The 21,320-nt window shown below is 32.5% G+C and overlaps 1 protein-coding gene across 4 annotated transcripts; it reads right to left on the reverse strand.

The window, feature by feature from the left end:
* Positions 1–2,643: 2,643 nt before the first annotated feature.
* Positions 2,644–19,613, reverse strand: LOC128241649 (melatonin receptor type 1B-B-like). Of its 4 annotated transcripts, none has more exons than XM_052958669.1 (5): positions 19,463–19,613; positions 10,273–10,497; positions 5,412–5,532; positions 4,679–4,799; positions 2,644–3,590 (listed from the first exon to the last, which is right to left on the reverse strand). In XM_052958669.1, the coding sequence occupies exons 2-5, from the start codon at positions 10,465–10,467 to the stop codon at positions 2,759–2,761; spliced, it is 1,269 nt and encodes a 422-aa protein (XP_052814629.1). In that variant the 5' UTR covers positions 10,468–10,497; positions 19,463–19,613; the 3' UTR covers positions 2,644–2,758. The 4 variants fall into 4 exon arrangements, with proteins under 4 accessions (XP_052814629.1, XP_052814632.1, XP_052814631.1 ...); XM_052958672.1 differs by having other exon boundaries at positions 19,523–19,597; XM_052958671.1 differs by having other exon boundaries at positions 19,486–19,594.
* Positions 19,614–21,320: the final 1,707 nt, after the last annotated feature.

A 21,320-nucleotide genomic window follows, 5' to 3' on the forward strand; every position in this document is an offset into this window, starting at 1 on the left:
TTGTTAAATATTTATGATTAAATAAGTAAATCAAGACTTTCGTGATGCAGCATAAGATATGACCTAAAAGTTTTATTTGAAGACACAAAACATTTAACCCATCTGGGTTAATCATCTATCATCAGAATGCTGTTAAGCTGTTGGCATTTGTAAATTAGTAGAACTGTTTTATGTGGGAGGATTTTGCTGATGTCAAGTATTTCTATAGATCAAATGGAAGCTGTTTTATGTTGAAATCCATTCGCTATATATACAAGTGATATTAATTGATCTTAACTAAATTTTGATATGTTAATGATGTTTTTATAGCCTTGCAATAGTGAATTCCATTTTCCTAATATGAATTAAAATTAAAAATAAGCTTTATTGCATTGAAATAATGTTAATTTCACGTGCAAATTCGAACAAATACGATTTTTTTTTCGAAAATCCTTTGGCATATGGCATGATAAAAATAGGCCAAACAGCACCTGCTTAGGTATGTGTGTATTGCGACCATTCTACTTAAAATCTTTAAACATTGAATATGTCAAAGAATAACTTTGACCGTCATTTGGATTTAATTTTCCGGTTTTGTAAATAAAACGTTATAAACGCCAAATAAGACTAATATCGACAATATTTATTACCGGAATTGTAAATAGATCAGCCAATTACTGGAATGTTGCTGATAAATAAGGGTATTATCTGTAATCGACCACTGCAATGCTTGTTTTCACAAAGTATTGTTCCAATAAATTATGGAGAAAAACGCGACTTTTATCCCGTCCTGTTTCATCATATCATGTTCTATCATCATATCATGTTCCTTCAGAGGTACAATTTTACTCGAAAAACAAACATTGATTGCCACTGACTTGATTACATCCTGTTTGTGTTTGATCAGAACAGGCATCCCCTAGGACTGATATATATGTGGAAAGAGCTATGAACGTAACACAGCTCTGTTGTCTGTATTGAGGTTTTGGTACAAAGCGTTAAATGGTGAATAAACTACATTAGATTATCTTTAATTGCTGTATGTTTTAACACTAGAATTGCGTTCAGAATTGCGTTCCTTAAGACTTCCCGTTTTAGGTTGGATAGAAGCTTAATAAAGTTGTGAACATAAGCATCAACATACTTAAACAAGTTACAAGTTTTACGATTTAATATGTCTCCAACATATCATATCTAATTGATATTAAATACAAAAACAAAATGGTAGGTACAAACAAATACTATAAAAAACATACATATTATGGAAACAATACTACTTCCATTGTTACGGATATTTCGGTTTGATTCACATTGCCGTCTGTCTCACCCGCGGACCGATACGTATGTGAAAATACCGATGGCCTCATGATATTTACAGAAAGAAATACCCTCTTAAGCAGCTGGCGTTTGTTGAAGTGTGGTGGTTGTAAAAAGCGTCCCGTACTTCTGTTACAGTGTAGTTAGTTATTTTCTGGTGAATGTATCGTATCAACGGTTACACCACTTATGCCAGTATAAGATGACGTCATATTTAGTATTACTGCCAATCACAGTTTGAATTAAAGCGATATTTCTGTTTTCATACTAAGTCTTTTGGTGTATGTACTGTGTCTGAAGATTTCTTTCTCAATCACACACGTATTATTAGGACACATAGCAGCACTTGCTCGTTTTCCTCTAATCATGTTTTATGTCATTTTAAACATCATGTAGAAAACGGGAGAGGAATGTTACTCTTTATTCAGTGTTTCTTAGGGGATAAGCACGTGCGATTCTATTATCTTGAGTACTTGAGATATGCCTGTCCTCATGTTAAAGGATGTGTTGTTTTGAATGTCTATGTTTGATTTGATAATTCGGGTGTCGAACAAGCTCATAAATGTTTGACTACTTCACTCTTAATTTAGTTTTCATTGTATTTTCGACAGTAACAATGTGTGTAACAATGTGTGTAAAAGTGATTCTTTCGTTCCTTTAAAAATCTTACAAATAAGTGTAAGAAATGTTATCGTGTCAGTCTAAGAGGCTATCTTTTAATAATAATAGTTTTAGCCATGTAAACGTTTATTCTAATTGTAAAATCATCAGTCTTGTTATTTTGTATGCATTCCTCAAGTTCAAGTATTATTAAGTCCAAACGTCTTTTTGTTGAGCTAAGATCAATGGCACAAGTATTAAAAACGCGTTTGATAATGCCATAACATTTATTATTACAATTATTGCTAAAGACGTGCAGGGTACGTTATTTAATAATGAAATGGACTTGCATGTTATCAATTATATGTGTTTCAGGTCGTAAAAGTAATTATTGTTTGTTGTATGTGTAATTGGCTCGATTATCTTTTTTATGGATATGATATATACAGTGTTGTTAGCCCTTTATAGGTTTTTAAATAGTCCTTATCGTTATCAATTACTGTCGTGTTTTTGCCTCAAGTTCCAAGTTTATTCAAAATGTGTTTTTCTGGCAAAATACGAAATTAAATTTATTGATAACTTTACTTCAAGCAGTTTAATTACTGTATTGGCAAATGCAAGGCGAGCGAGTTTTATAATAATAAACTTGTTTCTTGTCATTAAGTGTGTCACAATATAAAGATTAACGACCCCTTAAATATATATATAGACACGTGTGATACATTTACCAAAAAGTAGCTTTTTATTTCATTTAAAATCAACAAAATTTTAAAAAGAAACACCGCATTTGATTTTCAATTTACTTCAACGAGATGACACGATAATTAAGCCCAAAGACAGAAAATGCATGTTTGAAAGGAGATCACGACGAAATGCAGTTGCTACTTCTTGAAACATTTCCAATGCTGTTGAAACATTTTTCTCGTATTGGCGTCGACAATGCTGATGATATTATATTGCCTGAAACTTGTAAGTTCTTATCAATTGTAGGTGTTCTAAGAGGACTTTTTGAGAATTTGCTTGTAAAACGCAGTGTACTTTTTGAATCATAGAAGTTTGAGTTTCGCTTTATCTTCATACAAAACAGTTTATGAATGAAAACATAATATCCCTTGCGAAATCGTGCGTATCCCATTGCGTATATAATAGGGTTCAGACAACTGTTTGAATGTCCAAGTAGTGTCCCGGCAACGTAGATTTCCTTTGACCATTCGTCTTCAAAATCAAATATTAACGCTATCATGTACGGACTCCAGCAGAGCACAAATGCAAGAAACGATATAAATAGGATAATTGCGAACTGAAGATCGTCCTTTTTATACGACATTTTCTCTCTTGAAACGCCATTTTTGTTGGATTGTGTCACGCGCATCGGGGTATTTTCGCTCCCACCAAATTTTCGCACCTCTCTTCGACTATTCCGCACATAAATTAAAATTGCAATATAACAACTAAGCACAACGGTCATTGGCAGGAAGATCGACATGGTAGTCAAGAAGATAGTATATCCATAGTTGGCTAGCCGGTCAAAGGTGCATCCCATCTCTTTCAAGGCAAATGTGTGACCGCCCCAGCCGACCCAATTTGGCAGATCAAGGAGCATTGCCCAAATCCAGAGCCCAATGCAATATAAAATTGTCTTTTTGTGTGTGTAGATACGGTGATATATAAATGGCTTGCAAATCTGTATCAATCTGAAAAAGAAAAGTAGCTGTTGTTTCCAAAGAGAAAGGCCTCTCATCCGTCATCAAAACAGACAACAGACAAATGAAGCATGACGTATCGTTTCATTTTTGGCATGTTCAGCGATTGTTACACATGTTTTATGCTCGGTTTTGGTAGATGCGGTTGAAAAGGTATTTATATCACAACGTAGCCTCATAAGAAAAATCATGCTGAATTACTTAATCAAATGAATGGTGAGGTGAACAGTGATTAGTCGTAGCGCTATCGTTATAAGATGTATCACTATACAATTTTCTACGTTTAAAATTATGACTAAGAAAAAAACATTTTCCATGATTAGATGTCCAGAAGATGGCGTTTTGTTATACGGGTGGTTTGAGACGCTCAATATTCGTTCAGCTCCTGAACGTTTGACTGGACCCATCAAAATTTATAGAATGATTTTATTAATTATATAAATATTGCAATTTTGATAAGGTAGATTGTTTGAATAAGAATATTAAGTATTTAAGAGTATTAATTTTGTGCATGTGTGTGTTAATAAGTGTAAGCAAATATTATTTGCTTCTTGAATTATTTATATATCAGAATACGATTCTGGAAGAAGATATAGAAGTTTTTAAACTCAAATAAATATTTGATATGATGTTTGAATGTTTCATATGGTAAATAGTATTGTATATCCATATGTAATGATTATGTATGTATAATCACGTCCGAGTGCTTCAAGGTATCAAATTCAATAAAAAAAATGTGTGACAAGAGACATGTAGTCCTTTACAGGAACATTGTTTTAGTTAAGTGTTGTTCCTTATCATACAATATCATCATCGCAGCAGTCGCAATAAATTGGAAAGTGAACATTTGTTTATTTGGATAACCATCAGCCTGACATGGATACTTAATTCGTTACATTAGAGAAAGCTGACTATAATTCCACCGTCTGTCAATGTAGCAGGTGCCATATTGATCAGGGGATGCTTTTATCATGGCATCTACGAGCACATAACATGCAAGTTTTAGGTATGCTTCACATGCTGTTTTTCTATGGAGTTTCAATTAAGTAGAATAACTTATGTACAATGTATCTTGTTACCTGTTTACTGCAACAGCAGCTATGGAAGCCATCGATACCAGACAGCTGACGGTACAAATACTTCCTAACATGTGACACAGAACCACCTTGTCCAGGAAAAACCGCGGCCCTATGGTGACACCTGTTGAAAACACAATTAGAAATACAGTCAGTTGAAATCGCCCATTATCTTTGATCGCTTAAAAGGTACTTATTCATTCTTATCTCGAATTTGCCGACAACTGTTTGTTAAGGCATTCCGTTGCCTATCTTCTTGGTAAAATGCAGACAGCCTATCTATTTTCAGGGATTAGTAAGGTAGCCCTTTTGATAATCAAATTAAACATTTAAGTCAGAACGTGTAATGGTATTAAACGTTTTCCAAACGCTACGTTTGCCAAGAGAAATAACTCGCTTATTATTTTATCTGTAATTATATTTCGTATGTTTCTATTGCATTGGTAGTATATCAGTATTAAGTTATGGTATACTATCAACACAAATAATGGATAAAAAATCTCTATGATGACTGATAAATTGCGCATTGATATATTGTTTTGTTTATTTTATGGTAACTTGGCCATGTCGGAATGTTCCCCAAATTTAAATAAAATTGGAAAAAAAATGTTATAGTTTGTAAAGAATACCACTGTACACACAAATAGGCAGAGCGATTGAAGATGTTTCGAAATTTGTACCTAATAAATGCTTAAAGTTTATAATTGTACTGCTTTATATATGTACTCGTACTTACCAACCATGTTCATTGGGCTAACAATGCTGGTAATACAGATATCCGCTAGGGCTAGATTTATCACAAACATGTTTCCTTTGTTTCTAAGCAACGGGCGGTAACTCAGAATAGCTCCAATTACCTGGAAATAGACAGGAGTATTGCCTTAATTTGCTTCACAACATAATAATAGTATTTATATTGCATCAAAACAATGAAAATGTCATGTTTATGGAAGTCGTTTAGCAAATATCTACTGCCGAAATACCGTTCCTAGATAAACATAATTACTTAATAATAATAATTATTATCGAGAAGACAAAAGTTTCGGTTTAATCGATAGTTTGACACCAATCAAAGTATATCAAGCAAAAGAATTAAATTTCATAAATAATGCATACAGTTCTGATTTAAAAAATGATTAATTTGCTACAGTACTGAGTCAATTCAAATATATTCTAGTAAAAAATAATTCATCATTGAGAAAATAAATCCTTCGGAAATGGCAGATGGCTTCGAAACAAATTGAACACTTTGTTTAACTACTAAGCCCTTTTATCAGGCCCATAAAATACTGATATTTTTATTTTATGATCGTGCTTTGTTTATTATTTGCTTTTTAGAAGGCAATATTGGAAGATGATTGAATGGAAGGAATGTTTGGTAAATATTTATTTCGTCGACTCCATGAGAGACAAGATATTGCTCATTTACTGGGATAGGCTCTTATATTCGAATATTTACATCGAAATAATAGGAACCAACATCATTATGTTTAGAAATCTTATCTCTTTAAGCTATCCTATGAACAGAAACAACCAACACGTGACATATTTATCGCTCTATTGCTGACAATCAAAAGCCGTTTATCGTGTCGTAAAAAGGTATGTTAATCAGATAAATATAAAACAAAACAACACCCTCCTAGATACACTTCTGTTCGATTGGCTTGATCGTATACACAGACAATATGAGTTAGGGTGATCATGTTGTTTTTTACTTGCAAAAATATCCGAATTTGATTCTGTATTTGTTAAATTCATTTATGTGTTGTTGCTTTTACATTTTATTTTCAAAGTTTACAACAATATCTATGATTTGTTTGTTTCATATCAAACTTTTACCAGTAATGGATAATGATCACTTACAATAAAAACTTTTAGACTAGCATTTTAAACCTTGATTTTATGCCGACCTAAAAAGCCACTATGTCACTATGTTTCATTTGATTTCAATACATCTGGAAAAGAATCACTTGAATCATCAGTATTTAAGCTGAACTGAACAAATCAATTGTAATTGTATTTTACATAGTATGTCAAAGCTACCCAAATAAATTCCTGTATGTAATCTTGACAACAACTTGTATAAGTGTACCTCGATTTTTACAATCAGAAAAGGCAATGGAAACTACGAAGTTATCCCAGTAGCCTAAAAACTTATTAAAATACTGTTTAAAGCCTCAAAATTCAAGCCCCCAAAAATAAAAGAAATAAAGATACAGCACTAGACGAGACAATATACCCCACGGAACAGTCCAAATATCGTAAAATTGAAAATGTCGGGTCAACAGCCTTGAAACGGTCTGTAAAAATAAGTAACTAATTACACTAATTAATTAAATATCGGTTTCAGGAAACACACGTTGATCAAACATTGCTTTATAACTTGACACTTGCACACACTGGAAGTACATTGAGCGAAGTAATGTGCACCATATGTGCTACAAATAAGGGCATCGATATTCATTGTGCAAGGTATTCACCCTAACGGAAACCACACAGACGAGACCGGTAGCTAAACATTTAAATGTGTGATTTTGGAAAGGCTCAAGGGTCATACACGTATATTTAGACACTTGGTCACAAAATGATAAACCCAGATTATATAATCGATGGGCTTATAAACGCATCTATGATAAATCCTGTCTTATTATAGTTATTATTTGCGTTATCGTATCATTTGCGTGAAACTTACATGCCTTCCAATAAGAGTTTAATCTTAATAATAAAGCAACTTGTAACGTATCTTTCTTTATAATGTTTGGTGTTTGATTGTTTGTGTGGGTCAATGACAACCAAACATTTTTTCAAAATTTTCATTTATTTCAATTTACCCTAATCGATTCTGACGAATGCACCAACGAAGGTTTTATAAAGTGTATTTCAGTCAGTGTATTTTCCCCCCAATAATCACTTGTTCAACTAGTGTCAGTAGTAAAAGGTAGCAAATAATTGATGTTTTTCAGTTTTTCGCATCTTCTTTTCATTACGTATATGTTAGATTTCAATTTCGACAATTTAAAGAAAACAGAGTGGGCGTACCTCGACTCTGACGATCGTAACATGTTGACTCTTAACCTATTTGGTATTTTGATGCATTCGTAAGAATCTATCTAGTACGTGAACTTAATAAGCAGAACATTTCTAAAATCCTTGATTGTCATTGGCCCTGACGAAATTACAAACAAAGTACCAGGTACACCCGCTCTATTGTCTTTAGATCGCCCCAAATTAACCCTTATATGTTCGAAGGTATTAATTGATTGAAATTGTTTTGCCAATATTCACTGCCAAATTAACTTTTTTACATTGACTAATATAAGAATCGTTAATAAATCTATATTTTGAAATGTAAAAAAATGGATATAACCAATAATCACCCATAAATAAAATCGACTCAGTAATGCACACAGAATCCGTGCATTGAAAAAGATATTCGTTGTATTGGCACGCACTTAAAATGTTGAAATGATTGAAGAATACAGTCTCTGACCAAAAAAATACTGGCAGGTTTATTTTATGATCATTTGCGTTTGTAAATGTAACATATGGTTTCTGAGCGAAATATATTTTAGCAAATGGTTAAACGAATGTAGCTTCCTGCACACGTATAGTGCATCACCTCTATGAGAGTATACGTATGGATCAATCACCCATGCACCATATTCAGTATCACTGGCGATGCCCGAGATGTTAGCGTATCGGACTCTTGATCAGAGGGTATGTGGTTCGTTCCCTACTTGGAGATTTATTCACTAGAGCGTGGGGTTCCTTCAGAAGCATTTACATACGGAAAGGAATCAATAGCATTATGTTTAAACATTGTAATATCTACTAGTTATCGTATGAACATAAGAAATCAACATATGGTGAAGTGATTGGCCTATTGCAGACAAATAAGAGCATCATTTCGTAATTAGTACGTTAATCAGATAAATGTTGAATAAAAGATACCTTTGCATACGTGTTTTTGCTTGTAATTACCAAACGTTGTAAAAAAAATATGATCCGTTTATGATGATTAAAATTAAAACAAAATATTTACAACTTGAGCGCCATAAGCAAATGCAAACGCTAGTTCAATAAAAACTGATGTATCACATATGTTGATGTATCACATAATGAAGAAAAAAACATGGTTTTTTACCATAAAAATGTAATGTATACTAGCGGGACAAGCCTGGAGCCGAAATATTACGAAATAACTTAGATAAATGGTTGTATCGATGCTTATTATACAAGATAGACTAGAACTACATTAACGATATTTAATAGCGAATCTCTAGTTATGTCATGGATTAACAGACCAAGGCTCGAATCCGCCCAAAAAAACTTGAACAAGATACACAACTGAACGAGATTATAGGCACAAGTTCCATGAATGTTATCGGTAAAAGTGAAGAAACCGCCTTCTCACGTACTGTGAAATAATATTTCATTCGGGTTGGGGTGCGACTAGTTTACGACATCTGAATCTAAATTAACATGAACTACATCTTCGACGCTTAATCCTGAATTATTACAATCATGTTGTTTCAGTTATTTTTCTTACTTTTGCAATCTGTGTCTTTATGCGTGGTACGTTTGGTCTCCTTTTTTGCCTTTTAATAAGTTGTTTTTTCTACATTTATAGCGATAACCACTCAAGTTGTTTCTTAATATTCATTTTGCTTCCTCCCTTGTTTAATCATTAATCTTCTGTTACTAAACTCCAAATCTTTCCATCGACAAACCGCTTGTTACTAAAAAACTGAATTGATGTCTATCCCATGCAATTATACATAAACGATAACCCGTAATAGAAATATCCGAATGACGTCGAATTTAGCACTTAAACGACCAATACTAAAACGATGTTTTTTTCGAAATGGTTTGACATGAATCCGTTTGCTGTGTTAATATCTTAATCTAATAATTTCAAAGTACATCATAACCAAATAAAACTTGATTCCAAATCAATACTAATGATGACAATTCCGATCATCATTTTCCAAATGTATTGAGATATTTACGTAGGGAAAAGCGCTTAAAATAAAACGATGATATTGGTCATTATTCAATTAGCGCAATTAGTGACGTGAATACTCAATCAAACTTTCCTTAAAAGAGAAATAGTTGATGTGTCTAAGCGATATTCTTTCGGGGCGTTCGGGAAATGAGTAAAGCAATAACAGCAATGCAGCTCAAATTTAGAAATAATTGCCTCTTGTATTTGATTTTATAATATATATAACATGACTATTTTTTTATCACTGAGTAATATGGTTCCCGCTTATTATTGTTATTTGTTATCATAATAGTTAACTGTCATATTCGCGGTTAAAAAAGCTAGGTTTTAGAATCATTCTGAATACTATGTTATTCTGTCAAGAAATAATGTTTACACACTTTATTAGGGCGCAAACAATAAGTCAAATATATTTTAGAATCATTCTTAAAACTATGTTAAGCGTCATGTATTCTGCCAAAGAATCTTGTTTATACACTTAACCAGGGCGTAAACAATAAGCCAATACTTAATTAACGGTAGTGATATGTCAAACACTGGTAATGATGTTGTTTTTTGAAGATCCATTTAGACATATTCGATGAAAACTCACCATAAAGTTACCAACATTCCCCACAAACGCTGCAATTGACGTCAGTACAAGGAAAAATATGGACATGACCGGATGGCGTGATAGAAAGTTGTAATCCAGACTGGAGAGGTTTTCTCCTGGACGCCAATCATCCGTTCTTTCGAGCATGACTTGAAACATGGGGTGGAGATCGTCCGGGTCAACGTCGTCTGTCATTTTTAGGTTAAGGTTGGTAATGATGGCATTCTAAAAAAGAATGAATAGACATTATCGCAACAAAATAAATGCGAATAGTCCAGGAGAGATGTCATCCAATCAAGAAAACACTATTTATACCATGCATCTTTGATACCCGTTCGTTTTTTTTTATAACTGCTAGAACAAAAGTTATTTCAAAATATTTTCAAATGACCACCAACTAGAAGGTAAGAATTCTGCTTATGTTTAAACATAGACTTATAACACCAAGTTATCCATTAATTTGTATTATCAATCATTAATAGAATAAAAAGTAATAACCAATATACGTAAGCTATCCTTGTTAAGTATTCGGCATGCTCAATTGCAACACATGGCACCATTTTTATATTCAACTAAAGCAGACTTTTGTTTTCCATCTTGAGACGAAATGGAGTTACATTAGTAGCACTTTAACGGGTGTAGCTTTGTAAAAACGACGAGTGGTCTTTATGATAAATTTATATATTATACGAGGTCGTATAAAAATTATTACACGTCACTTTTCTTTTAAATGCAGCTTATAAAATTATCTCAATTGTTGTGCGGCTCTCATTGCAGTATAACAAAAAATGATAACATAACTTTTTAAATTTATCAGCAATCTATAACGTACATAAGACAACGTTCAAGATCTACGCAGAAAAGGCAGCCATTTGTGAATATAAAATTACAATGATATACATGTTACTTATTTTATATACTTTTGGAATAGAATAACAGTACATGCTTCAAGAATAGTTCGGTATTAATATCATTTTCAAAATGCATGTTTGTCTTTTTTGAAGTAATAGTTCCGTTAAATTACTTATGCGTTGTCAGCAAAGAAAGGCATGATAACAATAAATACATGTATGTTTTACCTTAACCTAGAAACCAGAAAACACTTATTATCCATATTAAAATAGAATGAACACACTTCTATACATAGATGTCACTGTGATTTGTAGTTTGAACATGTTTTACCGTTCCTGCTTTTTTTCAAGTATATGCTTTAAAGAACGTCAGGAACTTACTCTTTTCAAAGGAAATAAAATCTTCACTTCGTAAATAGTCAACGGAATATTGATACTTTATTAACATTGACAATTGTCGTGTTTGAACCATTTTCACTCTTTTTATTGGTTGATACCAATGTCCCTAATTGGTGTGTTTATTCTTCGCTATAGCTTTTAACTACAAAATTGACAAAATCAGCCTCAGGTGACTTGTCGATTAAAACAAACAGATTGAGATGTAAAAGTTCCAGATACATTTAGTTTATTTACATATGCCTGTAAAACGTTCATTAGTTGTATTGTTTGTTGTCTCATCTAACAGTTACTAAAAATACTACTACGGTAAGTAACCTTAAAAAAAAAGGTACAGACAAAATGCCTATACAAAAATCAGTGTTATGTTCCCAGATTGGCAGTTACAAGCAAGAACTTACTGCAATGTTTATAAGCTGAATATGACCAAAAAATACCTGTAAAATATTTGGTTTGTAATGTAAGGTTCTTGATAATTTCAATGTGGTCCCGTTATATTAGGATTAATTGTATATGTTAAGATGTCTGATTGGTAATCTACGCCAGAATCTGTACATTCTATACCATTTTTAAAAGTTGTTATTTTTTTCCAATGACAAAACATAGTTGTGTACTTAATAAATACAGCATATTGTTATTTTGATTATTCTGAAACCAATGATACTCACACAAAAATATTCAATATATCCAATCCAATGCTTATCCAACCAAACTTTCAACTCCCTTCCGATCACAAATATAAGCGACTTTAAATTTTATAATAGGACACGAACAAGAACATATATCCATCACTTTTTAATCCCCAATTGAAATCCTTATCGGGCATATTAAACACAATATATCACAGGCAAGCATGCAACTTGCTGACAGTTGAAATAGTAATGAACTTCACAAGTGTTCTAAGAGTTCAGATAACGCGCCTACGCTTTGAAACTGGCAGGCTTGTGGCTATTGGATTTGTTACCGCCTCATCCTTCCTGCACAAGTGAATTTGTTTTATTGAAATTGAGCATGAATCAGACAAAAGCAGCATTCTAATGTCCAATAACTTTCACGTTTATTGCACATTAATGCCTCGCAAAATGATAGAAACTTAATTTATAACTATGTTTTATACATGTGGATTTTCCATCAATGCCAATGCAACCAATATATCATTCAATCATCATAGGCTTCACAAGTTATATATTGATGCTGTGAAATGTCCTTATTTCATCACATTTACTGTAATCAACTTTGAACCTTAGCCTCCTGGGTGTCTGGAGGCATGATTAATTTACCCCAGGCTAAACATGTATCTGGAACTTTTGCTTCTCAATATGTTGGTTTATATCGACAAGTCACGTGAAATACAATTTGGGGCCGATGTGTTTTTTTTTTTGGTTTTGAATATAAACGCGATTAATAAAAAAGCAGCTCCAAAAAGGGACTTTGTAATCAACCAATAAAAAAGAAAGAAAATGGTTTAAACACGACATCGGTCAAGGGTAATAACTGACTAAATGTGTGTGTTAGAGTCTTGGAGGACATTGATAAGATTGGTCCGCAATCTGCGGTGACTTGTTTCTGCAACTTGTCGCCGTTTAACTCGCTTTCCGGAAGACATCAAAATGAAATGGTAATTTTCTTGATACCGTTTCGAGAGTGCCTACTGGTAAGCAAAATTTCGCAACATGCAGTGTCGTTGAGAAAATGTGCTAAATTGAAGTCCAAAAAACACCGCATAATTGATTCGCATTTTTGAACCGCTATTTGGCGTCTTCTTCTTACGCCACTTTGTTCATTTTTACTCTTTATGTGAGCCAAAATTACGCAGTGGCAGAAACCACCAGTCAATCAGTTAACTACAGAAATATGTTAGAATTGTTTGAAACAAAACCTTGTCAGGATAAAGCACTTTTCCTGAATATAGGTGAATGTTCATCATAGATTGCCGAAAGGAGAAGAATATCTTTCGTTCTAATCCTTTTCTCTTAAGTGTACATGTGTTTCTGCTTGTCGTTATGTTATGTATGAATACGCTGATGCATAAAATAAGTTTTAACTAAACTGTGCCTTCAATACCTTTCCTACAACCAAGCATATAACGAACACATGTATAAATAATAAATGCATGATTGTGTTAATATAACTTATGACGAAGACATAACGAGTAAAATAGAAACTAAACGATCGGAGACCGTCTTTAAATGAATAACACAGATACCTGAGATTAATTTAAATTTTAGCCTAGGTAGTGGAGTTAAACATTATAGCGAATAGTTTGCTACTGCTTGATACATAATTTAGCAAAAGGTTTTTCATAGAGCACATAATACAGTTGAAACCCGTAATTTCAAAATCGAAGCCCTAGAGATAAACTTCGAGTTAACTCCGAAAAGGATTTTTTATGATAAAGAGAACATTACGATTAAAGAATTTTGGCCATTAACTGATATATTTTATACTGGGAAAGAAGGAATTGATTAGGAACTGGTAAATGGTTTTGCATAAAACTAGAAAATAGATTTTCTTTGTCATGCAAAAAATAGTATAATCAGTTGACACTAGAATGAAGAAGACATTATGAGACAATACAGATTTTTGAAAACTATCAAAGTCCAATAGGACCGATTTGAAAAGTATTTTATTTTAAGAATTATTAACGACCTATTTAATGATCTCGCTGGATTAAAAATGAATAATTGCAAAGATGCACTTTTACTCCCAAATAGGATTTACCACAATTAATAAAATTGTTTAAAAATACAAAACATCTGAATAAAGGTCAAAAACAATAGTTCATATGAAGGATACGGAGTTTATTTGAAAGAAATATAAATTTAACAAACATTTTCTACCTTATGAGACTATAGTTGACCACAGTAAATCTTTAAGCGTTCACCAATCATTTAATATGTTTGCTTTTTCAGCTATTAATTACACGGTTACAATCTTGTTATCAGAAATCAATATTTTCCATAAATGTATTATTAAGTTTGTAGTTAAACGTTTATCAGTCAAACGTTTGTAATTTATGTGTGTTTATTGATTTTGAATAAGAGTGTCACTTTAAGCTGATTGTTAGCAATCGTGTAATTCATGTTTATTCGTAGACTGCATTAAACGTATATTAAAAATGACCCTTCATTTCCGTTCTATTACATGATATTTTTATGGGTATTTCTGAACAGAGCATTATGAGCATATCTGCTGCTTGCAACACTTTGACGACTTAGGGATGAACTATATATAAGTCAACTTTTTGGCCATACATCGTTCGCTTACATCTGTATATATTCATTATTTATACCACGCAATCCAATGAGCTTTACCAATTTAAACAAATATCAAATTCCACTCCGACAGCAAATTGCCCTTTCATCAAACAAGTATTTTCTACTATCTTCAAATACAGGCAAATCAATATCATACGCTATTCCTCGCTTTTTTAAACTTCAGAAGCGTAATTCATCAGTATCTTTAATGTCAGTTTCGCTTAAGTTAATATTAACCCCATTTAGAATCTGTGTCAAAATGAATTAATACTTTTTCGAAAGCAAATGAAGACTCGTCACAATAACTAGCCCTTTTCAATTAGGCTTATATGTTTATTCCTCCTTGGTATTGATCAAATTTCGAGTCAGCGGGAATTTGCGTATTCTAAAGTTGATTAAACCACAAAGTGAATTCTTCGAAGATTGCCCTGACAATTTTTAGGCGGTGACCCAAATACTCGATGCATTAACAGTGTTGGTAGCCATTTGTCTTCTTGTAGTATGTGTTCCGCTGATGTTTTCCATATGATTTTAAATATATGTGTAACTTAACAGAATCTTAGTTCTACTGCATGGAATTGCATTTAATTATTTTGCCGAAACAGCTTCAATTATACAAATCAAACAACTGCTTTAAATCCAAAAAAATGAATCTAAAGCAACATCCATATTGTCTGCTGCATACAATATATATTGCTTTCTTCTAACATAACTTGTCTTGTTCGCTAGAAATAGAATAAATATGATTATAAACTGATCGAATACATGCCGCTGTCATTTTGAAGTCCCTTTTATTGTTTTTACAATAATAATAACTGCAATCAATCATTAATCTATTATAACACTCCTGGTGTGATCCATATCTGGTGATGGAGTCTATTTCTGTTGCTAATGTGACGGAATCTTTAATTAAATCAAAGTCACTCTCAGTGGTCTGACGTATAAACTCCATTAAAGAAAAATATAATGCCTGAGTTGCCCAATGTAAAAAAAGGATACCGTTTTTTTACATCTAGTGACGTTGCTGGTATTGCGGCATATATAATTTAACAGTAATTAAACGAAAGTCTAACCTGTTTCAGGGATATCAGGGATACTCTTATGGGTCTGATTTCGATCTAGAAAGAGATTCGAGAGAGTTTCGAAGCAGCCGGGCGGCATTATCGAATAGGAATTAATTAAAAATAAACTGAGTATCCTTATCCATTTGTCAATTACATCCTGTCAATATTTCTCAAAGCGTCTGTAATATAAATAAACAACACAAAAATTTGAGTATTTATACTATACATGTTAATATATTTTAGTGGACTTTATCTGGTTCCAGACTTGTTAACATTAATCAAAATACTTTGACAGTCACAGATCTTTTCAATTAAACAAGTGAAATAACGGGGACATACAAATCACCAGAACGATCATTTAGTTTTATATTTATAAGTTATTGTAAGACGTAATGAAGGTTCCGAGATTGGACTGAGGATAAATGGACCGAGGATGAGTACAGCTAGTGTATGATCGTGTAATTATGCATCTGAGACAGTTTAAATAAATTGAACAATACGTCGTTTATGTCGAAACTCTGAGACGTTATATTCATAACCTATTTGTAGTAAAATTGTATCTCTACAGCGGCTATTGTTTCATGTTCGAATGATTGACAAAAATCTTATATGATAACATGCTTGATGATGTTGTATTATTACAGTGTTTATTCTTACTAATACTTATTATATTTATATCAAGTATTATAGACAACGCAAACAACACGTTTTTGCCATGACGTTTGGCATAGTCGAAGCAGTGAATATTTCGCTTTGAGGAAACGTTTTTAACAAAAAATCACAATTCACAATTTCGGACTAGATGATTACATTTTTTCAAAATTTTATGCTATATTTTTTGTATCAAATCGTGATGGGTGTTTTCCTCCAGAAAATATTAAAATCGTGAAAGACGAAATAGTCGAGCTTGAATTATAATTTATCAGATATGAAGCCATCGACGGTAATAATAACTTTATAGGCTTGTACCTCTAGAGATTCATGTCACTGACATATTTCATCCGACCAAAACTCGAAACTGCTAAAAGACAAAATATGTTCGCCAAAGTATAAACAGTAATCAAACTTTTCGAGGAAATGCAAACAAACACACAATAAAATAGAAAAAAAATCTAGATGGTAACTAAAATTCAATCAAAGTTGATAAAGGTAGATACGCTAATAACACCCTTTTCCCAATAGATTTGATAAAGATGGCCAAAGTGTTTCAATAACTGGCAAAGCGATATCAGCAGCAGTCTCCAAAACCCCAGTAGGCTTAAAAAGAAAATGATTTCTAGAGTTCTTCCAATACTTTTTTTATAGAACGAGTCGAAATATTTACCTACATCGCCTTTGAAATACATATAGGGAGATTATACTAGTCGGATGGTGGTTTATTGGGTTGTATCACTTCGAGTTGCTTGCGTAAAGTCCATATAACATGAGACTGAATATTGATTGCGATGTATTTGTACGCATGCTTTGTAAAGTGATACAATCTCACAACTCAACCGAATACCATAGTATAACTTTAAAGTATTTCAACAAACAATAAATGACAGCTTACAAAAAGATTTACAATCGACAAAAACATATATTTATTTCGCGTGGTATTGCGAATGTAGGTTGCGCATGCGCACAAGGCTAGTGTTTTAAACGGAATCAGAATCATGGCATTAAATACAGATCTGATTCCGCTTTCCATATTTATTGTTTAATCATACAATATTTTAGACAAACGTTAAACAGATATGAAATAAATGCCTATTCAGCAATGGATTCACACCAACAATTTCATGTATTTTTGGTCAATTTACAAAAGAAAAAGGCTCTACAAAAGTAAGCCATCGCTTAGCTATTTATTTTTCTTTAGTGTAGATTGCATGTTGCAAAATATGTAAAATATGTGTGACCAAAACACTTAATACATAATAATACTACAGGTTGTATAAATTCTCTTTTTTCAACTGAAATCGGATGTAAAATAATACATATTGAAATCTTTGAAGCACGGTTATTTTTTTTTATAAATATATTTTGAGTATTTTTGTTTAACATGTTCTGGTTACAAAACCATTTCAAATGATAGGAAATATATTAGTTCACCAGGAATTACAAATTCACAAATTTATGGATCGGGTATCTTAATGATGCAACAATGATATAGGATCACAAAATATCCACAATCCACACATTTGTGGTACGGGCATCTTAATAATACAACAATGCTATAGGCTCACCAGGTATTCAAAATCCACACATGTGTTGCTCAGATATCTTAATGACACTATGCAAGCAGGCTACCAACTGTTTTATGGCTTCCATACTGAGAAACAACAAACAGTTGCAGATAAATCGATTTTCAAATCAATTTCGAAAAAAACATTGAAAGAGACATACGTCATGCAAATGCTTGTCAATGACGTCTATGGTAATACGTGTCCGTAGATTAAGATAAAGATAATCTATAATTGGAATTTTGCTCGAACCTGAATATGAAATTGCGTAGAAAATTTCCGTGGCGGCATTTGTAAGCGAGTGGAGAGACAGGAGATATCACAGTTGGATGAGGGCTTGTACATGGAACTGATCAAGCATGCTAAATTAACCCGTAACAAAAACCCAAGTCAAGGCAAATGTGATAATTAGTCAATAATTACCTGTTATCCATCTGTTTGATACAACTACGATTTAGCTATGTTTGGTATAGCAATAATATTGATAAATCTTGCATTGTTTCTTTAAGGCAACGTCTCTATGATCAGTTTGTTCAAAACTGGTCTGATACTATTAATTCGCAACCCAAGTTAGACTATTTTAAACAATTTAAGAAAGATTTCAAATTCGAAAAATATCTTGAAATTAATATGAACGACAAATATAGAATTGCATTATCCAGACTACAATTGTGTCCACACTCTCTTGAAATCGAAGTTTGAAGATATAGTAATATATCACGTATAAATCGTAAATGCAAACTTTGTAATACAAGTATGGTTGAATCTGAATACCACTTTTTTACTATGCTGTCCTTTTTACTCCGACATAAATATACAATATAATATTTCAGGATCATGGAATACATTGAATAAATTTGTCAAAATAATGTCATCAAATTATAACTTAAAGACGTTTGGCTAAATTCATATACCATGCTATGTTGAGGCGATCTGCCTCCATTGATGCAGTTGCTTCTTAGTTTAGTACCTTCAAGTATATTGTTGTTTTAGAACATATAAAATTGTTGTATGTACTGTTTAAATCTTTGTATTTTGTGTGCATTTCACTTAATATGTTTTATGTTACTTGTCCATGGCCAAAGGCTCTTGTGTTGCCGATATTGCCAATAAAACTTGAAACTATAAAAAAACATTTGCTGTTGCTATTTGTATTTGATGCCATTTCCATATCGGTGCTAATCTATCAAGACAAATACCTAATTTAAAGGGAATTCCAAGGTAATATATGTTGTGCGCAACAATATTAACTGTAATTATTTTTGTTCTGCCAGTCGGAAAATGCACATCTTTTTTATTTGCATTAATATGCGTAGAAACAAACAGCACATTTTTCCAATTTTAATAAAATAAGCAACAATGCGTTACATGTACTTCCTAGCATTATTAGCTTTGTACAGTACCTTCTCCGTTTTTTCTTACGTACATCTATATATGCTTCCCGCTTATTTATTCATACATACTTCAGTTCACTGTCATATCACCATCATCATTTTTTTCTTTTTAACATAAATCCACCAGTAAGTATTAAATGTTTAAAGAACCCTAACTTAATCCACACAAATGCTAATCTGTTTCACTTTCTCCCCATTTCTCAATAAATAGGGAGGTCCGACAGATTCTGTACGCTGAAAAGCCAATACCATTATTAGGTTTCCCCACGCTTTCATTTTACAAGAAAGTGCGAGGCTATCGGGTATATGCTGTGCTAGAATTGCTGATATATGCACAGTTACTTGGTAATATGTAAACATTAACGACCAGCAGTTGATTATTTGTGTATTATGTGTATCATAGAGTACTAAAACACATTTTTTTAAGATATCAGTCCAAGAGATCACCCTAGGGACCAATCGCTCAACTGGCCGAAAAATGCAGTCCAGATACCAAGTAACTGTGGATATATGTTGTTTAAAAGAGACCATTGATTAGTTGATTTTTTAAAGTGACTGGAACATGTTCACGTTCGTGTTCTTTCTTGGTATGATTATTAATGTTATGTCGTATCTGTTAAACGAATTTAACAGTGTAAATTTGATAAAAACTTAGGGTCGAGCACAAGTAGAGATGTAATTCATTGTATTTTGTGAACCATGAGCATCTGTTTGTTACATTTGTCAAAAGGTGAAATAATATTTGCTAATAATAGTATGTCTTGTTTACATATATGGATGAAAGGTTAATTATATTATCGAAATATAGCATGCACTAGGATGTTTTGTCATGTAGTGAAAGGATTCCATATAAAATAGAACATTTAACCATGTAACAAGGTAGAATATTACATATAGATTAGTTACTCCAATAGATGATGTTATTTATATCGCAGGAAAATACTGACGTTGTAATAACGCAGTGAGGGCCTTAAAACAACACAGCATGACCTTCTAATGTCTTCAAAAATAATTGTGCATGTACAGTTATGACATTCTCGAGCCCTTTCTGTTAGGGATCAAATACAATTCTTACGTAGGTTTTGTATTCTTTACTTTTCAGTCTGTCTTTAAAAATAACAAATATACGCAATTTTAGGAATACCCTCGTATCAGGTTAAACTAAGATTAATTTGGGTAATGCTTTGTTCACTCCTATATTGCATCTTTATTATTTATTATATCAGACTGACTTCTTCCATAACATGGAATCCGCTCGCTGCTTTACATCAGATATTTCCATTCTGCTTCATATGTGCATGCTCTGTAAAAGTTGATCGACAACGACTTTTGAGAACTCGGAAATAAAAACGAAACAACTGAATGTCAAATTGTATTCCACTTATCACATTCCTTGAACCAGATATCTTTGTAGCTGCACCTGGTTTAAAGATAAAATGTGCATGTAATAAAAGCATTCCTGTTACGAGAATTAATGGGCGCTCATTGCAGAAATATTTATTTTTTTCTTTTAAATATCACACTGCAGATTGTATAAAATAAATGAACTTCAACTGTTTTTCGTTACAACTCTTGAGCTCGATTGTCGGGTGTATGTTACTTGTATAATTTCAAGTGCATATATAATTCAATAAATATTATGTTAAAGTTTCTATAGGACGAGATGTGGTACTCCAAACCCCCAAAAGATTTCAACGTACTTTTTGAATAATAATAATCAAACTAGAATTTCAATGGCTATTATTTTATTTTTTTCTATTATAACATCAATCGAATACATACAACTTTCAACTTTCAAATCTCGTCAAGATTTTAATAAGGTGTTACGATTTGATATTTTCAATTAACATTGTATATACAATATTGG

Source organism: Mya arenaria, chromosome 7 (genome assembly GCF_026914265.1).
Source record: "Mya arenaria isolate MELC-2E11 chromosome 7, ASM2691426v1".
NCBI lineage: Eukaryota > Metazoa > Mollusca > Bivalvia > Myida > Myidae > Mya > Mya arenaria.

Bases quoted from the DNA above. Each gene is read 5' to 3' on its own strand.
- LOC128241649 (XM_052958669.1), bottom strand. From the start codon at position 10,467: ATGACAGACGACGTTGACCCGGACGATCTCCACCCCATGTTTCAAGTC. The intron at 4,800-5,411 runs GTAAGTACGAGT...TGTTTTCAACAG, and splicing joins TAGCCCAATGAACATGGTTG to GTGTCACCATAGGGCCGCGG. The intron at 3,591-4,678 runs GTAACAAGATAC...TTTCTTTTTCAG, and splicing joins GCTGCTGTTGCAGTAAACAG to ATTGATACAGATTTGCAAGC.